At 43.0% G+C, this 10,000-nt stretch overlaps 1 protein-coding gene across 1 annotated transcript in view; it reads right to left on the bottom strand.

Annotated features, from left to right (window-relative positions):
* Window positions 1–2,588: 2,588 nt before the first annotated feature.
* The window catches only part of LOC125036069 (luciferin sulfotransferase-like), an 11,512-nt gene continuing 4,100 nt past the window's right edge, over window positions 2,589–10,000 (bottom strand). The window contains exons 2-9 of the mRNA XM_047628461.1: window positions 8,916–9,153; window positions 8,562–8,658; window positions 5,295–5,472; window positions 4,967–5,093; window positions 4,582–4,716; window positions 4,228–4,371; window positions 3,745–3,880; window positions 2,589–3,413 (exon numbers count right to left, since the gene is read on the bottom strand). Coding sequence (XP_047484417.1) covers window positions 3,768–3,880; window positions 4,228–4,371; window positions 4,582–4,716; window positions 4,967–5,093; window positions 5,295–5,472; window positions 8,562–8,658; window positions 8,916–9,126 — 1,005 coding nt within the window. The 5' untranslated portion in view covers window positions 9,127–9,153 and the 3' untranslated portion in view covers window positions 2,589–3,413; window positions 3,745–3,767. The remainder of the gene's footprint in view (window positions 3,414–3,744; window positions 3,881–4,227; window positions 4,372–4,581; window positions 4,717–4,966; window positions 5,094–5,294; window positions 5,473–8,561; window positions 8,659–8,915; window positions 9,154–10,000) is intronic.

Genomic DNA, 10,000 nt, shown 5'->3' with positions numbered 1-10,000 from the left:
CTCCTCTCCCTCTCTCCCCCTCTCTCCCCTCTCCCTCTCTCTCTCTCTCATCCCCTCCTCTCCTCTCCTCCCCCTTCTCCCTCTCTCCTCTCCTCCACCTCTCCTTCTCCTCTCTCTCCCTCTCCTCTCCACTCTCTCCCCCTCTCTCCTCCTCCTCTCTCCCTCTCCCTCTCTATCTCTCTCCCCCTCTCCTCCTCCTCCCTCTCTCTCTCATCTCGCTCTCCTCTCATCTCCTCTCTCCCTCTTCTCCTTCACCCTCCTCCCTCTCTCCTACTCCCCCTTCTCTCTCTCTCACCTCTCCCTCTCTCTCTCCTTCCTCTTCCCTCCTCTCATCCTCTCCTCTCCCCTTCCCTCTTCTCCTCTCTCCCTCTCTCCCTCCTCTCTCCTTCCTCTCTCCCTCTCCCCCTCCACTCTCTCTCTTCCTCCCCTCCACTCTCCCTCATCTCCTCCTCCTCTCATTTCCCTCCTCTCCTCCTCCCTCTCTCTCTTCTCCCTCTCCTCCTCCCTCTCCTCCTCACCTCTCTCTCTCCCTCTCTCTCCCCTCCACTCTCACCTCTCTCTCCTCTCCCCTCCCCTCCTCTCCCTCTCTCTACCCTCCCTCCTCATCTCCTCCTCCTCTCCTCCTCTCTCTCTCTCTCTCTCATCTCCTCTCATCTCTCTCTCTACTCTCTCTCCTCTCTCTCTCTCTCTCTCTCTCTCTCTCTCTCTCTCTCTCTCTTTCAACCTCTCCCTCTCTCTCTCTCTTTCAACCTCTCCCTCTCTCTCTCCCTTTCAAATCTCTCCTTCTCCCCCTCCCGCCCCTCTCTCTCTCTTCTTCTCTCCCTTCCCCTCCTCTCTCTCTCTCTCCTTCTCTCCCTTCCCCTCCTCTCTCTCTCTCTCTCCTTCTTTCCCTCCCCCTCCTCTCTCTCTCTCTCCCTCCTGTCTCTCTCCCTCCTTCTCCTCTCTCTCTCTCTCTCCCTTCTATCCCTTTCCTCTCCTCTCCTTTCCATCTCTCTTCCCTCTCTGTCCTTACTTTATATCCCTCCCCCTTTTCCGCCCTCCCTCTCTCTCTCTCCCTCCCTCCCCTTTTCCGCCCTCCCTCTCTCTCTCTCCCTCCCTCCCCTCCTCTCTCTCTCTTTGTCTCCGTCCCCCTCTCTCCTTCTGTCTCTCATATTTTTTTCTCTCTCTTCCCTCTGTCCTTACTCTGTAGCCCTCCCCATTTTTCGCCCTCACTTTTTCTCGCTCTCCTTCTCTCTCTCTCTTTTTTCTCTCTTACTCTCTCTCTGATTTCTCTTTCTCTCTTTCGTTCTCATTCTCATTTCTCTCTCCTCTCTTCCTCACTTTATATATATATATATATATATATATATATATAATACGAATACGCATATACCTAAGTATTCTGTTATGGTATATGCACACTGTGTTAGACGGCCAAGTGAAGCCCTTGTGCGAATTCTGTGGCTTCTGTGGCCATGCGTGCGCCAGCGGATTTCGCAGGGGCCGCACGACACAGTATTCTCTGTGGATTGAGCCTTTGCAGGTCAGCCAGCGGCGGGGAGTTGGCGAGTGAGGAGCGGTGAATGGTTCGCGAATGGGCGTTGAGAGACGCTGAACAAGATGGATAGTGCAGGTAACCCAATGTCGCCGGGGAAAATTAATAAAAAAATGGATGAAATGCTGTGCTAAGATATTTTTTTTTTTTTTTTGTGAAATGTTTCTGCGCATAGATGGCTCTGTTAATGCTTAGCCACAAAGGAGTCAATTAGTGGACCTTGTGACCTTATCTGATTTCACCCTTGCTTCAATTGCGGGAAAAATGTATTTTTTAATATTACTATGAATATCGATGGTGTTATTTTTATAATACCATAATTACCATAATGTTATAAACATTAGTAACCGCAAAATGAGATTTTCGTAAATCAAAGGGTAAACGGGCGAGACAGGCTGTACTGGTAATTGGCTCATTTGTGACTTATTACAAGTGTAGCCATCTATGTGTAAAAACAATTAAACAAGTAAACTCACAGTGGGAATGACATTTACGTACATGTCATGCCCGTCGGCATTGGGTTAAAGAATGTTGGGATGCAGAGCACAATATATGTGTGATTGAGGATGTTTGTGGTTGGACATATATTTATGCTATTTGCTTCTATTTGTCTATGGAGATAAGCTGAAATGTAAACTTATTGTATTGCTAACACATGCACATACAACTGTGGTAAAAGAAAGAGTGCAGCAAACACAAGAAGTAAACCTTTAAGAGATGTATCCCTGTGCGTTCGTGGAAGAAATCATGTCACACATTTTGATCATGTTAATCTGGAATAATCCACCTTGCAACAAATGCAATTAAATTCTCATATCTAAAAATATCTGGATGCTTAGAAATGTCGCAAGCTCATGCAGGCTAAGAAATCACAAGGTTATGAGTAAAAATGTACATTGGTTTACTGATTTGGCACTGATGTTGATAAAGTGCACTGCTGTAAATAAGTAGGTTTGAAATCAACAAATAACAAATATACATATAAAGGAATTCAATAAATGTATATTCAATATATATATATAAAAATATATACATTCTTAATAAACCAACAATATATATATATCAATGACTTTATTCAGAACACTAAGATATCAAGAGCACCACTTAGACATTAACAATAGTTTCCTGGTATTATGAACTCCATTATGGTCTCGTTAAGAAACTTTGTGGACGCTTGAAATATTAAACACATTCCTTCTACAGATACTTAAAAAATAGACAACATACAAAACTATAAGAATAGGAAAGCATCCCCTATAGGTTTATCCATGGCTATCTACCTCGCTATCTCTCTCTCACGTGTGCACATTTTATCTTTCTATATAAAAAAACAAAATTCCACGTAAGGATGTCAGATACATTCGTAAATTATATTAGGAAATATGTAACAAACCGTAAATCTTGTAAAAAATCACAGAACCCTGTCAGTTTCAAAGCACCTTTTTTTGGTACCAAGCTTATGCACATTATACATGAAAGTTTATTTTTGTATGTAGTAGTAATATAACTATACATTTAAAACAAGTCAATACAATACCGAATCTAATATTTGCTCCTCATTTATTTCCACTATGTACAAGTGTCATTAACCTACGTAACCTCTGAACGATGATCTATAACTACATTGAAAACTTGAACGTTAAAAAAAGTAACAAAATTATCTACTTCCATGTACTTTCATTGTACTACCCATATGATTCCAAGACTTCGTATTTTCTGCGTCGAAATGTAATACCGGGGAACTAGCGAGGGTATTACCTTTAAATAATTGAGCATGAATCAATGTTCCTTAGATGGAGATAGATCGATCTTACGTCAACGGAACTTGGAAGAAGATAGCTGGATTGGTCCCGAGGTGGCAGCTCCATGGATGGGTCAGCTGGAATTAGAGAGTTTTATCGTCTGCACAATTAGAATATTCTTCTAGCGACTAATCCTATGCAAGCCTAACGAAGGAGAATGTTGTTTTAATTCTAAAAAGGTCTGGTTAATACATCAGATGCATTTTTGATAAGGCATGCATGTTCAGCATTATTCTCACCCAAAGTCAATAATATCAAGGAACCTTTCATGATTAATGCATATATCCCTTAAAATAAACTAGTATCTACGTATTGATATTTATTTATGCATTTATTTCTATATTGTTATTTATTTATCTAATTATCTATTCCGATGCCTGATACTAATAAACTTAAATACTAACTAACCCTTATGCAAAGCGGAATACAGCTCATTCCATCCACTTGAATTCCTTCGTTAAGTTGCCACCTTTCTCCAGCATCCACGCATGAAATTTCTCTTTCATCTCGTCATCAAAATAGTCCTTCCAGCCTCCAGATTTCCCTTGGAATAAAAGTACTTATGTTATGCAAATAAAACGAAGAGAAACAGATATGATGATGATAATCAGTTAATGTGATATCAGATCTTATGAACATGAAGCATAACAAGAAAGAACGCTGTTGGCAGAGCATGAAATAACAATAGGTTTAAAAATAAAGATGCCACTTGTCAAAGAATAAAAATCCACTATGTAAACATCACTGCTATCTTATAAAATCAGTCTCGAAACAACAAATACTGCCCTTACTTACTAGTAGTCGAGGATATAATAAAAAATAAAAAATAAAAATATATATATAAAACTGAATAAAGATGCTCAAGAGAAGCAAAGTAAAGGAGAGGCTTACCCTTCCTCACGAACCCTCCTTCCTTCAAGTCCAGGAGGCCCGTGGAGGCATCCTCGACAGCATTGACCGCGGGGTTGTTCTTCATGGAGTCGAAATGCAGATGCTTTGTCAGTCTGTTTATTTCTTCTTGAGACACTTCTTTGCCTGAGACAGAATTACGTTATCAGTTCAGCGTCACTTAAGAAATAAATGGTAAATAAATAGGTAGAACTATAATGATCGAGGCCAACTTTATGTGCTGTAATGTATGCTACATACGGGCATTTCCGAAAGATAATGACCAACAACAGCAGAGGTTTCATAGCCCTGGACAGGCAACTGACCCGCCAAATACAAAACACCGCGTCGCCTCACCAAGGAAGCCAGCGACCTTTCTGATGACAGCAGGTAAGTCTTTCTTCAGCTGATCGTATGTCAAGATAAGGAGATTTGGATGACTACGTCTCTCCCAGGCCTCTCGCAGGTGCTCCCAGAAGGGGGACCACATAACTGAGGTAAAAGAGATTAGCCGAGTGGGAAAAATGTGAAAATGGCATATTTCAATATATATTTCTGATGTCTGTATTCATTAGTATGAAACTTGTGTTTCAAAATATCATTTTTTCTCGTTTTTAAAATAAACTAAGAAACAAATCAATGCAAATATAAATTATTATCCTTCAAAGAACAAACAAATATATAAATAAGATTGACGAAATCATTTAGACATTCACACTATTATTTGAAAGTGTGTGTTTACCTTGTTCTTTAATGAAGTAGTTAAAGAACGGCCTGAAATCTCCCTGAAAACCGTGCGTGATCCACATCCGGTGGTGATGGTAATACGACACTACAACATCTCGTGGATCTCTCGCGACGTATATTACCTGAAGAAGATTATTTAATGTTATTTTACTCATTCCTACTGATTAAGAATAATGAAATGTATGTTGGAGACTTGCATACTTTATATGGATTTGTTATTTTATTTTAGCGGAATCACAAGCCACGATCATCTGGCTAATCCAACCACTGAACCTAATTAGCACCATTATTTTGAGGCTAATTTCGTACGTTCCCGGACACACCTTGCAAGTGTCAAGAATTTTGGGCGGGAGGAGCGAGAAGGGCATATGGGTTTTGATACATCTTGGTTCCTCGAGTCTGAGGACCTGCGCCAGACGATCGCCAGGTTTGGGCAGCGATTTCAGTTTTTCCTTTAATTCTGGTCGTTGAAACACGGCAGCGTCCAGCACGTGATCGGCCCTGGCAGAAAAGGGTCATTAGAGTCCCTCTGTCATTAGTCCTGGCTTTCTCATGCTTCTTTTTGTCTCTACCCTAAACCTCAAGAAAAAATAACACATTATGGTTTATAAAACAACCTCCCCTGACCAGGACTCGAACCTTGGTCACTCCGGGTATGAACCGGAGGGCCACTACTAAACCAACCATACAACACGACCCACTAAAAGGAGTGTACAACTAGGATCTAACTAGTTCTATAGACATTACCTATCTACTCATACATGTGGTTTTACAGTCATCGAGGACACTCGGTGGAAATTTCTCTCTCTCTCTCTCTCTCTCTCTCTCTCTCTCTCTCTCTCTCTCTCTCTCTCTCTCTCTCTCTCTCTCTCTCTCTCTCTCTCTCCTTCTTTCTCTCTCTCTCTCTCTCTCTCCTTCTTTCTCTCTCTCTCTCTCTCTCTCCTTCTTTCTCTCTCTCTCTCTCTCTCTCCTTCTTTCTCTCTCTCTCTCTCTCTCTCCTTCTATCTCTCTTTCACTTCCTCTCTCCTTCTATCTCTCTCTCACTTCCTCTCTCCTTCTATCTCTCTCTCACTTCCTCTCTCCTTCTATCTCTCTCTCACTTCCTCTCTCCTTCTATCTCTCTCTCACTTCCTCTCTCCTTCTCTTTCTCTCACTTCCTTTATCGTTCTCTCTTTCTCACTTCCTCTCTCCTTCTCACTCTCTCTCACTTCCTCTCTCCTTCTCTCTCTCTCTCACTTCCTTTCTCCTTCTCTTTCTCTCTCACTTCCTCTCTCCTTATCTCTCTCTCTCTCACTTTCTCTCCTTCTCTCTCTCTCTCACTTCCTCTCTCCTTCTATCTCTCTCTCACTTCTTCTCTCCTTCTATCTCTCTCTCACTTCCTCTCCCCTTCTTTCTCTCTCTCACTTCTTCTCTCCTTCTATCTCTCTCTCACTTCCTCTCCCCTTCTATCTCTCTCTCACTTCCTCTCTCCTTCTCTTTCTCTCACTTCCTTTCTCCTTCTCTTTCTCTCTCACTTCCTCTCTCCTTATCTCTCTCTCTCTCTCACTTTCTTTCCTTCTCTCTCTCTCTCACTTCCTTTCTCCTTCTCTTTCTCTCTCACTTCCTCTCTCCTTATCTCTCTCTCTCTCACTTTCTCTCCTTCTCTCTCTCTCTCACGTCCTCTCTCCTTCTATCTCTCTCTCACTTCCTCTCTCCTTCTATCTCTCTCTCACTTCCTCTCTCCTTCTATCTCTCTCTCACTTCCTCTCCCCTTCTATCTCTCTCTCACTTCCTCTCTCCTTCTATCTCTCTCTCACTTCCTCTCTCCTTCTATCTCTCTCTCACTTCCTCTCTCCTTCTCTTTCTCTCACTTCCTTTATCGTTCTCTCTTTCTCACTTCCTCTCTCCTTCTATCTCTCTCTCACTTCCTCTCCCCTTCTATCTCTCTCTCACTTCCTCTCTCCTTCTATCTCTCTCTCACTTCCTCTCTCCTTCTATCTCTCTCTCACTTCCTCTCTTCTTCTATCTCTCTCTCACTTCCTCTCTCCTTCTATCTCTCTCTCACTTCCTCTCTCCTTCTATCTCTCTCTCACTTCCTCTCTTCTTCTATCTCTCTCTCACTTCCTCTCTCCTTCTATTTTTCTCTCACTTCCTCTCTTCTTCTATCTCTCTCTCACTTCCTCTCTCCTTCTCTCTCTCTCTCTCTCACTTCCTCTCTCCTTCTCTCTCTCTCTCTCACTTCCTCTCTCCTTCTATCTCTCTCTCACTTCCTCTCTCCTTCTATCTCTCTCTCACTTCCTCTCTTCTTCTATCTCTCTCTCACTTCCTCTCTCCTTCTATCTCTCTCTCACTTCCTCTCTTCTTCTATCTCTCTCTCACTTCCTCTCTCCTTCTCTCTCTCTCTCTCTCACTTCCTCTCTCCTTCTCTCTCTCTCTCTCACTTCCTCTCTCCTATCTCTCTCTCACTTCCTCTCCCCTTCTATCTCTCTCTCACTTCCTCTCTCCTTCTCTTTCTCTCACTTCCTCTCTCCTTCTCTTTCTCTCACTTCCTTTATCGTTCTCTCTTTCTCACTTCCTCTCTCCTCCTCTCTCTCTCACTTCCTCTCTCCTTATCTCTCTCTCTCACTTTCTCTCTCCTTCTCTCTCTCTCACGTCCTCTCTCCTATCTCTCTCTCACTTCCTCTCTCCTTCTATCTCTCTCTCACTTCCTCTCTCCTTATATCTCTCTCTCACTTCCTCTCTCCTTCTATCTCTCTCTCACTTCCTCTCTCCTTCTATCTCTCTCTCACTTCCTCTCTTCTTCTATCTCTCTCTCAATTCTTCTCTCCTTCTCTCTCTCTCTCACTTCCTCTCTCCTTCTATCTCTCTCTCTCACTTCCTCTCTCCTTCTATCTCTCTCTCACTTCCTCTCTTCTTCTATCTCTCTCTCACTTCCTCTCTTCTTCTATCTCTCTCTCACTTCCTCTCTCCTTATCTCTCTCTCTCACTTCCTCTCTCCTTCTATCTCTCTCTCACTTCCTCTCTCCTTCTATCTCTCTCTCACTTCCTCTCTCCTTCTATCTCTCTCTCACTTCCTCTCTCCTTCTATCTCTCTCACTTCCTCTCTCCTTCTATCTCTCTCTCACTTCCTCTCTCCCTTCTATCTCTCTCTCACTTCCTCTCTCCTTCTATCTCTCTCTCACTTCCTCTCTCCTTCTCTCTCTCTCTCTCACTTCCTCTCTCCTTCTCTCTCTCTCTCACGTCCTCTCTCCTTCTCTCTCTCTCTCACTTTCTCTCTCCTTGTCTATCTCCTCTCTTCCTCTCATTTCTCTCTCCTCCTCTCTCTTCCCTCTCTCTCTTTCTCCTTCTCTATCTCTTTTTCTATCCACCCCTCTCTCTTCTCCCTCTCACTCCTCCCTTATCCTCCTCTTCCCCCCCCCCCCTCTCCTCCTCCCTCTCATTACCCCCTCTCCCTCTTCCCCCTCTCCTCCTTTCTCTCACTCACTTTCTCTTGCCATCTCACCTTCCGTCCCTCTCCCTACCCCCCCCTCTCTTTTCGTCCTTCATTATTTGCCATATAACACATATAATACTATATGCAATACAACAAAGCTCACTTCGGAAAGACATACTCAACAAAAGGAAATCTGTCATCCAAGGGTTCTCTGGCTCCTTCATAGTCAAGGTTGTGCATGAGAAGCCAGACCAGCTCTTGCGTCCAGGTGGTTCCTAGAATGAAACGATAATTACATGGGGCTTCAATTACCATTTCGTATTCAGTTATTCGGTCTTGGTATATGACTTTGGCATATCAGATGATACGAACTATATTAATTGTTTGTTAAGTTAATTTGTTAATCCTAAGAAAATCGAGCCAATCAATTCGGAACAGTTTCGAGTGAATCACAATCAAGTTCATACGTCGCTGGTAAATGTTTATCTCCAATTAACTCCATCACACAAAAAGACTCGGGTTCACGTCCTACCGCTCTTGGGGTACGAGGCTACGAAGACGTCCGTGGTTCTCAGGGGAAGGGTGTAGTACTGGTGGGCGTACTGGCGGTAGATCCCCTGGAAGAAGTACCCCCGTGGCTGCACCCTCACGGCCCCCGACAGGTATCCGGTGAAGTCCTTCTTGATAGCGTCATTCTCCTTCTCCTCCAAGGGCTCAATGGCGTAAGGAAAATCACTCGACATTCTTTTCTGGTGGATGGATATGGTGTTCTGCAAGATGGAAGGGAGGTTGTCATAGTTCAGATACAGGTTCTGGTGACAAGAAATGGAGAGACTTGCAGTAAAGGGAAATAGTCGGATAAAATGAGAAACAGCGAATTGCACAAAGATTGATAAACTCATTGATATGTTGGTGGACGATCAATTGTTCGTTTTTCATATATGTATGTATGTGCGTTCACGATGCAGAAATTATTGTATGTACTTCCAAATTCTCGAGTCGGCGACCGTTCGTCCCCTATATGTCCCCGTACACCTGTCTGCAGGTGTTTCGGAGACAACTGGCGGTTCACATATTGTGTAGATGAGCGCTGAATTTGAAATTAGAAGGGATTGTACTTTCCTTATCTATCTACTACATTATTTCCATTAAAAAAAAAAGGAAATCAAACCGCAAAGTCCCTTGTATCTATAGAGCTGGAGCTGTTTTACTGCAGGATCGACGGTTCCTTCGGCTTCCTAATCGAGCAACGGCAGTTATGGCAGTGCTCGGTACTGAAACGTGGGTTTATACCGTAGAGCTGGTAGCATCCTCATGAACTTGCTAGATACACACTATATTCGGCAGTGAGGTACGATAATACGATAAAAAGCAGGACTGAATTATATTCTTGTGCGAATATAGACAGCGATACAGATAAAGTATTGCTCGTGAAGAAGAGGAAAAGCTAATAATTGGAAACATAGTCGTGTTTGAAATTCACGTCTGCAAGAAAGAAATGAGTTTATATCCGACTGAGATAACTGTAATTACAGACGCCAGAAAAAAATCACATACTTCCTTGACTCTCATTAAATGTGATCATTTTCATTCGTCTTTGTATTTATGAACAGGCTG

Source organism: Penaeus chinensis, chromosome 20 (genome assembly GCF_019202785.1).
Source record: "Penaeus chinensis breed Huanghai No. 1 chromosome 20, ASM1920278v2, whole genome shotgun sequence".
NCBI classification, from domain to species: Eukaryota; Metazoa; Arthropoda; class Malacostraca; order Decapoda; family Penaeidae; genus Penaeus; species Penaeus chinensis.
Note: the sequence above shows the minus strand (reverse complement) of the source record. Positions and strands in the feature narration are given on the sequence as shown.